Source organism: Conger conger, chromosome 19, assembly GCF_963514075.1.
Source record: "Conger conger chromosome 19, fConCon1.1, whole genome shotgun sequence".
Lineage (NCBI taxonomy): Eukaryota > Metazoa > Chordata > Actinopteri > Anguilliformes > Congridae > Conger > Conger conger.
This window is the reverse complement of record NC_083778.1, coordinates 11027388-11042154: the sequence shown is the minus strand read 5'-3', so window position 1 is coordinate 11042154 and position 14767 is coordinate 11027388. Positions and strand designations below refer to the sequence as shown.

At 48.6% G+C, this 14767-nt stretch overlaps 1 protein-coding gene across 1 annotated transcript; it reads right to left on the bottom strand.

The window, feature by feature from the left end:
- Positions 1–6814: 6814 nt before the first annotated feature.
- dyrk2 (dual-specificity tyrosine-(Y)-phosphorylation regulated kinase 2) lies at positions 6815–14566 on the bottom strand. Its single transcript, XM_061229709.1, has 3 exons — positions 14081–14566; positions 13179–13312; positions 6815–8395 (listed from the first exon to the last, which is right to left on the bottom strand). Exons 1-3 carry the CDS (start codon positions 14139–14141, stop codon positions 6815–6817), a joined length of 1776 nt encoding a protein of 591 aa, XP_061085693.1. The 5' UTR covers positions 14142–14566.
- Positions 14567–14767: the final 201 nt, after the last annotated feature.

Sequence of the window (14767 nt, the reverse complement as noted above, 5' to 3'; positions counted from 1 at the left end):
CTGCTTAATGTAAGTAAGCTCCTTCCAGTATATCCACCCGGGGGTCTTCCCCCTCCCCCCTTCCCCCCTTGCAAGGAGGAGACATTAGCATTAGCCTCTCAGCGGTTGTCACATGTGCTCAACGTCCCTCTGCCCGTCACGACCAGCCGGGGAAAATCATCGACGACAGTTTCGCGGAGGCCCCCCGAAAAACGTGCGCCGTGCTGTCGGTTTGAGAGCGGAGACGTCGGCATGAAACGCTGGGCGGGTCTGATCCAAGGGGACGCCGGCGCACGCACCCTGCCTCAGGGCCGCTGAGGCTGCATTCTCCCCGGCGATGGCCCACCCCGCCATCCCACGTACACATCCAGCCCAACCACCCCAACCCCCCAGTCACATTCGCTCACACACTCAGCCAATGGTATCTGACAGGCAAGCTTGCCGTGATCATGCACTTGACCATCAGGGTGATGCAAGAGTGCCGAAGGCCCATCTCCACCCACGAGCCCCCCTGCCCCCCCCCCCCCCCCCCCCCCCTTACTAATCGAAAAGCCTCGAAAGCAGGGGTGCCCAACTCCGGTCCTGGAGGGCCGATCCGTGTCCAGGTTTTCGTTCCAACCAATTACCTTAGTTTTAGCTTTTTGACAATTCTATGAACTATGCTGGGTCAGTCTTGTACTTCAGCACAGTAAAATCTTTAGGATACACTTGAAGGCTGTGGCTATAGCTGGTGTTCATACAAATGTCAGAGCAAGATATGATTGCGCTAATTCGGCAATGACGAGCAGAAGTTGGCACAAAATCCTGAAACGGATTGATTGGCCCTTGTTGTGCACCTCTGCTCTAATGGCGTTGGAGGACACATCAGATAGACCTGGGGCCTGTATCAAAGCAGGATTATGACGTTTGCTGGGTAACTGCGCTGGGTAAAATCCGGAACAGCTCTTTTTACTTAGGTCCGTGTTCCAGATTTGGGAGGGTTCTGGGTTTTTCTCGCAATTATCCAGCTAAGTCCGTAATACTACTTTGTGATACAGGCCCCAGGTGTATGTTGAGGAGGTCCAGGTTAGCTTCAGACACTACCATTTTGGGAAAAAAACAAACCTGACAGAATTGTAACTAATAAAAATCTAGTATTTTTAAACGTTTTTATTTTTAAATGCAGATTTAACTGTTTTTTGTTTTCCGTATACAGTGCTCGTTAAGCATCGCAATGTTGTGTGATGCATTCCTGACGATGATCGAATGTGTAATTTTAAAGGTAGCGTTTCCCGCTGACTCAGGCCCGTAGCTATCGATACAGGGAGATGACCCTCGGCCTTTTGTACGCCCTGTCTGTCTGTCTGTCTGTCTGTCCCGATCTCCTGTATCGCCTCTCCTGCTCTGGGGCGACCAAGCCGCGCCTTGAAGGTCAAGTGTACACCGATGCCGTTTCGGGTCTTAATCGGTTGCGTCCCGCAGACTTCTCGTTCCGTGCATACCCCGCCGGCACGGATGAGCTCATCCGGGATTATCTTTCGCTCCGCTCCGGTTTAATTGCTGAGATTTGGATTACAGCAGGGTGTGTCCCTGTGGCTCGTAACCGAACGGTAACGCGAGACACACTGGAGTGAGATAATCCCGCACCACATACCACGGGGAGGGGGGGGGGGGGTTTGCTAAAAAGCCACTGGTCGGGTTACGACTTCTAACAAGTTTCCATCTTGCGTAGGTGGGGTTCCAGTTGCCGCTGGTGGTGGTGATTCAAGACAACTCAGCAAGAGGCCCTATTATATAATACTGGCTAAGAATGGTACAACCAATCATATTTCAAAGAATTAATGTTTAAAAATGTACGTACTTTTCCTACATTTTAGGTATTTTAAAGGGCCGGATTAAAAGACTTTAAGGGCTCAGTTGCAGCGCTCCTGATGATTGTAATCCCCGGTGCAACCCGGCTCAGTGCTGTGTGAGTTGGCCTCTCCTCGGATGCCCCAGAGCAAACGAAAGTTGACATTTATTGAGGGGTAAGTGTGAGAACGACGTTTTCCCTGATCTATTCGCAAAGGGAAACTGTAGACTTGTGATGAAGTGATGTCACATCAGTGTAAACCCCTTCAGTTCATACGGTGATACTTCAATGTCATGCTGTGTCATTGTTCAGTGCATTGACCCCTTCACTTGGGTCATATGTCATTCTCTAGGGAGCCAAAGCTTTTACGTAGGTGATAATGAATTAATGGTTCAGACCTGGGGGATATTATTTAAGACTGTATACCTTCATGTTAATTTGAATGTGAACAGAGGCTGTACACCCAGTACGCCCTTTATTAGGCACTTTTTTCTTTTTTGTAACTTAAATCACATTTATTCCCCATTCTGACATTTGGTCTGAAAAACAACTGAACCTCTTGACCGTGTCTGCATGCTTTTATACATGTAGTTGCTGCCACATGATTGGCTGATTAAATATTTGCAATAACAAGCTGGTGTACAGGTGTGCCTAATAAAGTGCTCACTGAGTGTACATTGAGTGATGCCACGCACACACACACACACACACACACACCCACACACACACACACAAAACATTGCAAGCCTGGGTCTTCAGAACGTCAACGGCTCGTCTTTGCTTGCCGGAGAGCTTACGCTGGTTGAAGGGTACATTTTCCTGGTCCTTTGCCCATTGGTGCTTTTTCCCCCACCACAACAGTTACCAAGCAACCAATTAGATTCAGAAGTCAAAACAGGCAACAATCAGGCAGAACTCATCAGAGATGAAATGAACTGCCCCGATACGTGCGCGGAGCCCGGCTAATGAAACGGTCTCGAGCGTGACAGATGGGGCTTCAGTCAGGCCGAAATCTGATTGGTCCTGAGCCACAGAACGCTCTGAAGGACCTCCCGAGTGGGTCAGGTGGAGGGGGAACCTCCAAGGTCATCGAAGGACGCACGCTTTCCAATTCCGCATGCCGTGTACACGCAAAGTCCTCTGGGTGGCCGGGAACGCACCAAAGCACTTTGAAGCTGAATTCCTCGAAGCGCCCCAGTCATGAGGACTCTGCTGCCAAGAAGCAGAGCAGTCTGGCACATCTTGCGTAATCCTCGCTAAATTCTGTATAACAGTGAACAAACTGTGTATTATCCCTTAAGTCCCCGGACTGAGACAATGTATTGCACCGAGCTCGCTGAAAAGAAGTCACACCATGCATGTCTGTAAAGAGACGGGGACATTAAAACCTTTTTTTTTTTTTAAATTTTTTTATTATTAATATTTTTCTGGCCACAACAATAAATTTACAAATGGTCACTAGAAAAAAGTTTATACTTCCATCAGCTGTACAATACATACAGTGTCGGTAAAACTGGCCGCCAAGGTTACAACCCGCCACAGCGTCCGTGCAGTGTCATCAGCAGCGTTTCCGCAAATTTCACCCAGGAAATAAACATTACATACATATGTACACATCCACATTAAACCCATATTCAATTTCACGTCTGTACAGTACACTTCATTGTGGCAGAATACAAGCGTCGTTTTGTTTTGTTTTTTTTTTTAACGTTTTTTTTAACGTTTTTTTTTTAAACTCTGTAAAATAGTTTCTTTTTAAAAAATAAAAAGAAAACAAGGCCCCGAGCGTTCAGCCGCGTAGCCGGCGGACAGCCGCGCTCGGGATTCAGGCCCAACGATCCGACTAGAAGTAGTGAAAAGGTACAAGCTTTCGAAAAAACGGTAAACGTTTACCGGATTCTCGCTTCTACCACAGCTTTGCTACCGTGTTTTTTTTTAAAGTTTTTTGTACAGTGGGCGAAGTCTGGATTCCCTGTGGACGAGCGAGCGACAGAACACCGCGCTGAAGAGACCGAGCGGCGTCGCGCCGCGTTGTTCACAGACTCTTCCAGGTAGTGTCATAGAGTCCGCGGGGCCCGGCTGAGAAGGCCTTGAGGCCCTTTTGTTCTCGTTTTTTTCGATCAAAGACGACCGTTCTCCGAGAATGACCCCGGAGGCGTGGGTGCGCCTCTCTCAAGCTTGAAAGTTAAAATTCTCATTGGCTACTTTTCCTCATCGCCAAAAAAAAACTAAAAACCATAGAAAGGAATGCACTTTGGTACAGACCAAATGCCCTGGGTTTTTTTTTTTTCTGTTTTCTATCACAATAAGAATATATCGGAACAGTCTATGAGGTAAAATCTTAAAAAGTGTTTTGTTTTTTTTGTTTTTCCTTGTTCTAGTCGTGAAGCGAAGGAAATGTTACCTCTTTAAATCGTTTGTTGTTAAGACGATAAATATTGCAGTGACAAAGTCACTTTACACCCTGTGAAAAAAAAAAAAGTCATTGTTGCCAACTTTGTTGTGTTTATTTACCGTAGCCCTAGTGATGGTAGTGCTACCCCCCCCCCCCCCCCTGACATCGGTTACCCAGCCTGCAGTTTCTGTCATCGGGGGGGGGGGGGGGGAAAGATCCCAGCAGTCTGGCTGCTTCTCCCTCCCGTGCCGTTTCTGCGGTACGAGGAACACCTCTGGGGGGGGGGGGGGGCGCGTTACTGTAACGTAGGAAAAGAATGGCGTTGATAACCGAAGGCACGTCGTTTTTTAAACCTAAGGGCACAATTCCTCCTCAGGACTACAGATACGAAATAACAGCGACGATTTAAAAAGCCCACACGGATAAGTCTACTGTACCTCAGTACGTGTGCGTTACGCTCTGCAACGTTTTCATTTATTTGTTTTTTTTTTTTTTTTTTTTTTTGTTGGGGGGGGGGGGGGTGGCGGGGGCTAAGGCCAGCAGGGCGGCGCCACTGAGTAGCATGTGCAACACTGGCCCGGCAAGGAGACGGGGTGGGGTCCCCACAGCCCTGTCCTGCCCCAGTGATGATCGCTCACCCCACTCACAGGTGTCTCCCCAGCGATCGGGGGGAGTGTGACTCCAAAGAGCCCTTCTCCTTCTGAATAATAGAAGAGCCCCACAGCTGCAGAGCACACTCTGCCCACACCATACTCCCCGTGGTTACGGACACAAAACGCTCGGGTGTCCGACCGTCCCCGTGTCGTAGTGTAAGTCTTTATATTAGCTCTTCTTCTGAGAATCATTTATAGGAAATAAATTAATACATTTTTTTACTACAAAGCTTTAAAAACAAGTCAGATTATCATTTTCTTTTCTTTCTTTTTTTTAAAAAGGTGTCAAAAATGCTACAAAAAACCCCGGCCGGGTACCTTGGAGGAGAAGAGAAGATGCTGTGTCTTTGTGAACTACTGTTCAGGATACAATGAATGCATTGACTAATTCATTCTTTTATACACGTTTTGGCTTAAAAAAAAAAAAAAAGAAGATGTGTAAAAGAATTTGGGGTGCCAATATAGCAATTTCATTGACAATACCTGAAAAGATCTTTTGGCCATCCAAGGGAACATGCTCTTAAGTGTTAACTTAACTTGCCCAAATACTTACAAGCCCACGTAACTGTATTGCTATATAAAATGTTAAATGCAAGATATCCAGCTTGTGCTACAGTCAACAGGTGAAATGACTTGTGTTTCATTCAGCAACAAGCGGAGGCAAATCGACCTCATCATCTCCGAGCTTTACGTCTACTTTGATGCAAACACGGCGAAACTCCAAACAAACTCAAATTCAAGTTTCTGCAGCGAACAGATCTCCTGTCTGCATGTCCACCACACCTTAGCATGCCTTTCACGTCAACTCCCTCTCAGCAAAAAATATCCTTACATCACAGGATCCAACTCCAGGATGCTTGAAGTGTGGATATATTGCATTTGCTCGTAAGCCACTAAAACGGGAGCAGCGTTCAAAACTATTCCGTTCCATACTTCTGTAAAATAATGTAAAAACCTTCTTTTTTTTAAAAAAAAGGTAAAGCACCAAAGTGTTTCATTTCCTTCTAACGGCACGTTTGTGTCTTAAACGGCTCTGCAAGGAAACGGCAATCAGGAAAAGGTAACTACAAAACTCTATGTATATATATATATAAATACTATAAATATCTGCCCTGTAGCCCACCACAATTCCATCCTTACTTAATGCCACAGACAGCCTGTAGAAATCAGGTAGGCTTGTACACTTTCCCTTCCATTTGTTTTCATAAGGAATGTGAAAGTTTTAGGCACATACCTTGTCTGTTTATGTAAACATACTTTTTCATTTGCATGTTTCTCTTTTTCCCTTTCTTTGATAACTTCTGATGCCAGCCCAGGCTTTTTCATCCAATGTCTCTTCCCCCATTGTAAGAGAGGCAATTCTCTTCCACACACTAAATGCCGTCGTCACGTAATTAATGTCAACGAGGCACAAGAATATTTCGTAACAGGCGGCTATAAAACAACACGACGGTTTCGCACAAGCTCAATAAGTGGTATTCAGAACCCATTTTCACCTCGTTGACATGACACCATTCACAGGATATGCAAAGATAAAAGCTCTCAGTTCCTTTAAACCACAGACACCAAGATCGTCCTATTGTGGCCAGCCACTCCATCTATGCTTTCAAACAACCTGGCGGTCTTAATTCTGCAAGGGCTTCATAATGTATTGTGCCAAACCGCATGAATGTTGGTAACCTGCAAAATTGCATACAGTCGGACAACCTAAAAGCATAGTTCCCTTATTCTGCCATTTCTATGTAGAAATTAGTTTGAAAATATTTTCAAAGGTGCTACAAAGCCAAAAAAACATAATGTAGTGATTATGTATTACAGAAAAAACCAAAATCCTTCACGCTTAACTTCAGTAATGCTCAGGTATTGGGGGGGGGGGGGGGGGGTCAGTGAATCCTATTTCATTCAGCCTTCTAAAAACAATAAATAAATTACCGGAACAGAACACGCATCCCGAGTTCAACTGACTAATTTTGGCAACACTGTCCTTTGCTGGATATTCCCGTTGGCGTCCGTCATCTGCGCCAAATTAGTCCTCAGCTTGGAGGCCGATCCGGTCGGAGGTAACTTGGAAATGGACGTGACGGCGCCGGAGCCGTCCGCCACGCGCTTGACGGAGCCCTTGTCGGCGGCCGGGGGCTTGGGCAGCCTCCTCCGCAGCCAGGGGTGCCGCAGGGCCTGGCTGGGCGTCATGCGCAGGGCGGGGTCCCACTCCAGGCACTGCTTGAGGAAGTCCAGGAAGAGGGGGTCGTCGCAGCCCTTGAGGGCCGTCACCCACTCCTTGCTGCCCGGCGGGCCCCGGAGCTTCCCCCGGCGGGAACGGCCCCCGGTCAGCGCCGCCGAGCCGTCGGGCAGCGTGGTGACGGTGCAGTAGCGGGGGTAGCCCTTGGAGCTGACGAAGTTCTTGGCCCGTTTGGACGCGTCCAGGAGCTTCTGCGACGGCATGCCCAGCAGCTCCACCACGCAGGCCAGCTGGTCGCCCTCGTCCTCGCCCGGGAGGAGCGGGTAGCCGGTCAGGAGCTCCGCCAGGATGCAGCCCAGGCTCCACATGTCGATGGGCATGCCGTAGCGGGCCCCCAGGATCACCTCGGGCGCCCGGTAGAAGCGCGACTGGATGTAGGTGTAGACGCGCTGGTGCTCGTAGCAGCTGGAGCCGAAGTCGATGACCTTGATGCCGCTGCGGCCCTGCTGCTTCAGCAGGATGTTCTCGGGCTTCAGGTCGCAGTGGATGATGCGGTTCTTGTGCAGCGATTCCAGGCACTGGAGGATGGAGTGGGCGAACTTGCGCACCAGCGGCAGGCTGAAGCCCTGGAACTTGTTCTTCTTGATGAGCTCGTAGAGGTTCATGCTGAGCAGCTCGAAGGTCATGCAGATGTGGCTCCGGAAGGTGAAGCTCTCCAGCATGTGGATGACGTTCATGGCCGAGTCCTTGTCCTGCTTGCGCAGGTGCTCCAGGATGCGGATCTCCTCGGCCGCCTGCCGGTGGAAGCGCTTCTCGTTGCGCACCATCTTGAGCGCCACGTGCTGGTGGGTCTTGTGGTCGTAGGCCTTCACCACCTGGCCGAAGCTGCCCTTGCCGATGACCTTGAGCACCTCGTAGCGGTAGGCGACGTGGTCGTGGGGCACGTGCACGTAGGAGCCCTGGTCGTCGTCGTAGCCGCCGTTGTTGGAGCCGCCCAAGACGCCGGGCCGCTTCTTGGCGTTGGGCCCGGCGAAGTAGACCTCGGGGTAGTTGAAGATCTCGTGGTGCTCGTACGCCGTCAGCTTGGACATGTACTGCTTCATGGCCTGCTCGGGCGCCATGGGGAAGGCCTTGGGCTTGCCCTCAGAGGACTTGAGCGAGGCCGAGCTGCCCTGCCGGCTCTCCTGGGGCCTCTCGGGGAGCGGGGCCCCCGCCCGGCCCACGGGGGTCAGCCCGTTGGGCTGCGTGGTCAGCACCGTCCGCTTGTTGCTGTTCTCCTCGAACAGCTGCTGCACGTGGATCTGCTGGTGGCTGCCCGTGTGGAGGTGCTCCGTCATCGTGTGCTTGTTGCCTCCGGCCTGGAGAGAGAGGAAGAGGAACTGCCGTTAGAAGTCTTTCCAACGATCTGCTGCAGAAAAAACGCAAACTATGCGCACGACGGGCGATATCACCCCAATAAAAATTAATTGTACGTTCACTCTCGTAATACTTCACCGCGTTTTTAAGGCCTGTCATTCTGGACCGTAGACAATAAATCGGTTGTAAATCACCGCGTCTAAAAGGGTGTCTGCTCTTACTTATTGCTGGTGTGTTTAGTACTTGGCTGGGAATGACACGAATACAGTTACAGTTATGATGCTGCGGTTCAAATTCTTGTCGTGATCTCATGTCTGCAGACTTCTCGTCGTTTGCCAGTAGTAGCGCCCTACAGGGCCGTGTGGACTGTGCATGGGAAAGTTCATTGGCACCGATAGTTTATCTTGCTTTACAAGCGCCTATCAGCACCAATCACCACTCTGTAATAAGTGTATGAGTCCAACAAGGGTGTACAGAACAGCATTAAAAATAACACATTCGTACATGTCGGTTTGAAATCTCTTGCCTGCACTAGTTGATCCCTGTGGAAGACAACAGAAAGAAATACTGCCTCTCTTTTTCAGAATCTAGTTGACTACTAAATTGATTACTAAATTTACAGTGAGTTTTAGAGAAATATTGATATGTCTCTATGACCGATATGCCGATAGTCATAGCATTCCATAGCACACTGTTTGTGGGTAGAAAAGAGTTTATCATGTTGCTGTTGCATTTCAGGTCCATATGTTCATCTCTGCTCTGCGTTAATGGTTAGCTCTAAAAGACCTTGGCATGTGTGGCATGCGTTTCCCATGGGCCTGACTCCATTTTGTGTTATGCAACACAGTACAGTATGGAGTGTTTTACAGTCACATTCAGAAAAGACCCTTTCTGCTTTAATGCTCGTGCAAGTTGGAGGTCGTTGAGGAGGTTTTTTTTGTTTACAGAATTACAAAACTTGCATTTCCTGCTTTCCGGAACATCCTATTTCCTGTTCGAAGCTTGCGTTTCCTTGATGATGATGATGATTGCCTCTGCGTCTCGTTTTCACCGAGACATCCTGTCTCTTCAGCCCGCCGGTTACGACCCTTTCCTCATTCCAATCATTGTCCCTTAACACTGAGGGTCTGAACCTCCGCCGGTCTGCAGCAGTGGCCAGCGCGAACCTTCGCCGCGGCTTTTACGGTTTAATCGCCCTCGCTGCTACGCCAGCTTGTGGCACTTCGTACATCAGATCTGTTTTAAACCTTCGCCGGGGGGGCGGTATCGGACCAAAGCGGTGCATTAGTGCCCAGCGCAAAGAGCTGGCGGTTATGAGCGCTGTAAAGTGTGTTTGGAGCCGGTTTACTCAGCCGAAAGGGAATGGGAGAGTAATGGCTCCCTCCCCGTCGAGGGATAAGGCTTGAGGTTGGTTTTAGAGGAGGCTCCCGCTCCATTCTGTCCTGGTCATAAATGCAGTACCCCCCCTCTCCCCCTTCCCCCCCAATACAGTGTGTCCACTCCTATTTAAGCAGCAAGGTCATAAACTATCCAGCCCAACAACGCCAAGCATGTCGCCCCGCGCACACAAAATTACGGCGAACGACACCCGGATCGCCTTCATCGCGGCTCGTTTACGATTTTTGGATTCCAAAAGCGAGGCATTTATACAGTGGAAGATGTGAAACTGCGAGCCAGGGGGAAGATCCAAAATGGAGAAGGAACACACAACGAAGGATCAACAAATATACGCTTCCTCCTATTGTATGGAAACACGCGCCCTATCCGTTAAGCGGTCCCGCCTGTGCGTTGGGTGGAATCGGCTGCCGTCTCTGAACCGCTGGCGGGAAGGAAAAGGAAGAGGCAGCCCTTCGGACCGGACTCCATTTCTGAAACGTGACACAAAGATGTGCGGTTTAAGGAAGGCTGTCTTGTGAACAGCTGGAGAAGACACCTCGGGAGCTGAACAAAGACGGTCTGCTCCCTGGGGCCCCGCGGTGGGGGGAGGGGGGGGGATGTATCGCCTTAAAACACCTTGCGCTGCTTTGTCCCGTGGCTGTCTGGGTACAGCGCGCGGCGAATGAGCCCGACTCTCACAACCGGTCGGACGAGGCTTCCCTGGATACGCACGGTTACCCTCCCCGACTCGCTTAGCAGCCGCACAACCCGCGGCGCTCAAGGTAACGCTCGGAACAATCCGGAAGAGGTTAACCGAGGACATGCGGACGGAGAAACACAGATGCGACCGGGCTAACGCGAGAACGGCGGCAAGACTCATTTTCAGCGTACCCCAGCCGGTCACCATGGCAACAGACGCCGGAACGGACCGCGGGACGACCGAAACGGGTCGAGGAGACCGGCCACCTCCTCGTGTATAGACACGACCGTGGTCTTTTCCAGCCGCAGCGTCTAAAGGTGACCGCTGTGCAGCGAGGCCGAATTAGCCACGGTTTTTCCACCGGGCCTGACCTTGCCACCAACATATGCTCCGGTCAAAAGAGCTGGGCTTTTGTCGGGAGGCTGAAGGGCGCTGTGGAACCTAAATTTAAAACACTTTAACGGCCCGGAATTTTCCCCTCGTGTTCCCGTCTTCACGGGCAACGGCACACAAGCGTCCACCGGAGCCGGGAATACGCTCCCAGTGTCCTTGAAATCATTCCGAATGGAATGTTATTAAAACGGGGAAAAAATGCTGTTCCCAGATAGTGGTTCTCTTTTATACCCTTTTATGTCTGCCCTTTTGATCATGTGGTATTAAGTCATACGATTATGACCAATTCAGAGGGAATGAGGAAGCAGGCCACCGTACCACTACACTGTGTTATGATTCCCATTTCTTAGGCCACGCAATATTCATGAAATGCCAAAGTGACAGCATGTCAACAAAGTGAACGTCTTATCGCTAAAGCTCGATACTTCCGTGCACGCTTGAACGCTCGACTGTGCAAAATACAAATCCTTCCTTTGCGTGATTTCCTTTTGTTTCATTCTGAGGAACTTCACTTCCTCCTGAAAAGTCCCCCGCTTGCGAAGGGGAGTGAAAAATATTATCGGATACGAGGCTGAGGAATTAAATCCGGGAAGGAGAAAGGGCAGACAATACAAATGAACATGCAGAAAAATCTACTGCTAGGCCCACAGTTTCCATCCTGTAGTCTTGATACCTGACCCCTGATGAGATTAGCAGTAGGTGCATACTATACAGTATGAGTGATGGGCTATGATGTCATTATCAGCTGGTGGATTTCCAATGCTCAGGAACAACTGATCTTGATCCCCTTCAGGAGTTCCACCGAGTGAGTGCTTCACTCAAACATACTGTGAGTGACTCTTGATTTTGAGAAATTACAGCAGGAAATGACTTTAATTTGGATGTGTCTGACTTGAGGATGTCCAGGTTGTTTTATGTGCTGTAACCCAAATGAGCATAATTTTCATTCGAATGGCTTACGTTCTGGCGTGCACACGGCATTCCCCTTTCCACACACTAGGCTGGCTTTATTGACTTGATGAGAGGTGCCAGTTAATGTTCAAACGCACCGAACAACCTGACAAATGTAAACACCTTCTGCGTAAATATTGAAGCGTCTGCAACACGTTCATGTTCATGTGTAGCCTTTCCTTTACAAATTAGAGTACGATTGCAGGGATGAATACAGCTAATATCCATTTGTTTTAACGTTCATCGGTTATCAGCGTATTTAATATAAATCCGACAGAATATTTAAACGAACACTAAATATATTGAATGGCAAAGAAAATGTTGTGAGTCGACAGCGGTATAGCAAAATGCAATTGGGAATATGTAGCTCTTATATTAACACTGACTTAAATTGAATAAAGAAGCACTCATGGCAATAAACCACTGATGCATTATAGCCATCTAGTTCACCATTATATGCACGTCAGTTCCTATTCTCTAATTTGCCACAAATACGCCATTATTATTAACGCCAATGCCAGCAGGACTGCTTGCATTAGGCTGCTCATTGCTCAGTGGGCTCGTTTTAGCCACCCATCCCCCCATACTTGTCAACCTACCAACACAATACATTAACCTGGGCCTGCCGCCTATCCTTCGTGGATCCCCCTTTAGATACTCCAAATTCTAACTTCCTGTACACGCCAATTACCTCTAGCTACAGCAAAATTGGAAGAAACGGAGCTTCACGATACGCTCTGTTGCCAAAGTCAAGTAGCTAGATTACTGCATATTTAGCCTAACTAGCCTGGACGATAGAGTGACAAGATTATGTTTAGCGAACGGTATAGTGTGGATGACAGAAAGGCGCTGTTTAGCCTACGTTATAAAGCAAAACAATCCTTATGCTACACAGTGATGCATGTTGCTTAGGAAACAATGGAACGCGGTCACATTCACAATGCATGTAACTGGCTCACTAACCTCTATACAGCGTTTCAGCCTAATCTATACGCCTCACGTGACAACAGCGCTGACAATTTGTCTCCAAGCACATTATTAGCAAGGACAGCTAGGTAACAACGAAACAAAGAAATCGCTTTGTGCACGTACACTCGTTTAAGTAACGTTTTGCATGTCGCTTTGGATAAAAGCGTCTGCTAAATAAAATATAATGTAATTACGTGGCGATACAGTAACGACTACAGTTAGCTAGCTTACTGTATACTGAATCAAAAATTCGCATGTCACCCCCCTTTGGTGCTGCTTTGAAATTCAGACATGTAATCAGGCTTTATGCGACAGCTTTTAAAAGATGGGGAACACATCGTAAAATGTGTGCAACCCTTGCTAGTAACGATACAGGGTTTTGGTGGACTTCATACCGTTAGTGTGTTGGTGTTTCTGAGGGGTGGCAAGGTGACGGGTGATGTCGGGTCGGTCCCTGCTCCGGCCCGAAGACCCCCGATTCCAGTTCCGGGGGAAGACTGTAGCTGGCAGACCACCTCACCCCCCTTGCCTATGAAAAGATCAACAAATCCAGTTAGCCTATTCTGTTGACATGCTAACGAATAATATTTACGGTTCACTGTTGGTGTTCATGGATAAGCTTGCAACATAGTCAACATTATATTAGTATCACATAATAGTCGTGTTCTTAGACACGCACCGGGGTTGTTTTCGGTATAAATCCTCGTAAATTAGTAACGGCAATACTATCTCCAATCCTCCTCCTGCAATTAATTTGTAAGAGTTGACGGACTAATCGAATGAACAGGGTTCTATGTTCAGCTAAGCCATCTTAAAAATTACAGTTTGCTAAATCGAACGACACTGAAATAAGATTTCCACTCGCGTAAACTCAGGTTACCTTTCCAACGACCGGTAGTTTTACACCGAAACGCCTTTAATTCAAATCGATCTTGCAACATAGAGCTGTCATCTGGTTTACAGAACATTTCAGGTCACTGCACCCACATCTCTATGGAATAAGCGACTTTTGCGCACACGGGGGAAATTATACAAACACCCCATACACGACTATCTCGCAAGGTAGGACCTCACACCAAAATCCTAGTTTTCAACAGTATACAGTAAGCCCCTTGCTAGAAGGAAAGATAGTGGATTGACAAACCGACGCTGCAGGTACGATAAAGAGTAAAAGTCCAGATAAGTAGCTTGTGTAGCTAGCCAGCACCTCCAAGTATATAGTAGAATAGAAAGATTGACCAGGTTAGAAAAATGCATTCAGAAGCTTCTGCGTTGCCCCTGCCTCTCGGTTTCTTACCAGTTGGGTAGACGGCAGCGCAGGGTTTCTTGGTTAACATGGCCGCTTGAGAGTCACACATAGAAAGCCCACTTCACAATCTCCCCTCCTCCCTCTCCACACTCTGATCACCAACTCTTGTTACTCCAATCAGCTACATCCAGACTTTCATTCTCAACCTGTGCCGTAAATGCGGGGACCACTTCCACCAACGCCACCCCGATAGTCTACTACCATCGCTTGGAGACGGCGTGAAACAAACGAAAAGCCCTTCTGTGGTCAGAAATCCGTAGGCCCGCAATAATCGTCAATATAACTCCGCGCCCTCAGCAGTCGCAGCATTCGAGCATTTAACGTCGTTTTGTCTCGCACACACTCAACATGCATGGTCAAGCATTCCCAGCCCGGGGGTGTAGGATTCCTTATCTTTCTTTAGCTCTCGTCTAAACTCTCTCTCTCCCCCTCCGTGAATAATGGACGGGGAGCGTGGTTGGCTCTGTTGCCAAGCTAGACTAAACTCGCGACGCGCTGCGCGGCTGCGGGAGGGATTTATCGTCGAGGTATCATTTGTCCCGTGCGAAGGGACAACCCACCCATTATTTCTCTGTACATGAAGTACTGTGTTCCGCGTTCGCAGTCCAGTGTACACACCGTGCCAATGGACGCCTGGTTTTTGAAGCAAACGGGGGCGTTCGTGTTCTCGCAGCT

Excerpts from the sequence above, each read along its gene's own strand:
- dyrk2 (XM_061229709.1), bottom strand. The coding sequence starts at position 14,141 with ATGTGTGACTCTCAAGCGGCCATGTTAACCAAGAAACCCTGCGCTGCC. Across the intron at positions 13,313-14,080 it reads CGCTGCCGTCTACCCAACTG|GCAAGGGGGGTGAGGTGGTC; the intron begins GTAAGAAACCGA and ends ATCTTTTCATAG. Across the intron at positions 8,396-13,178 it reads GAAACACCAACACACTAACG|GCCGGAGGCAACAAGCACAC; the intron begins GTATGAAGTCCA and ends CTCTCTCTCCAG.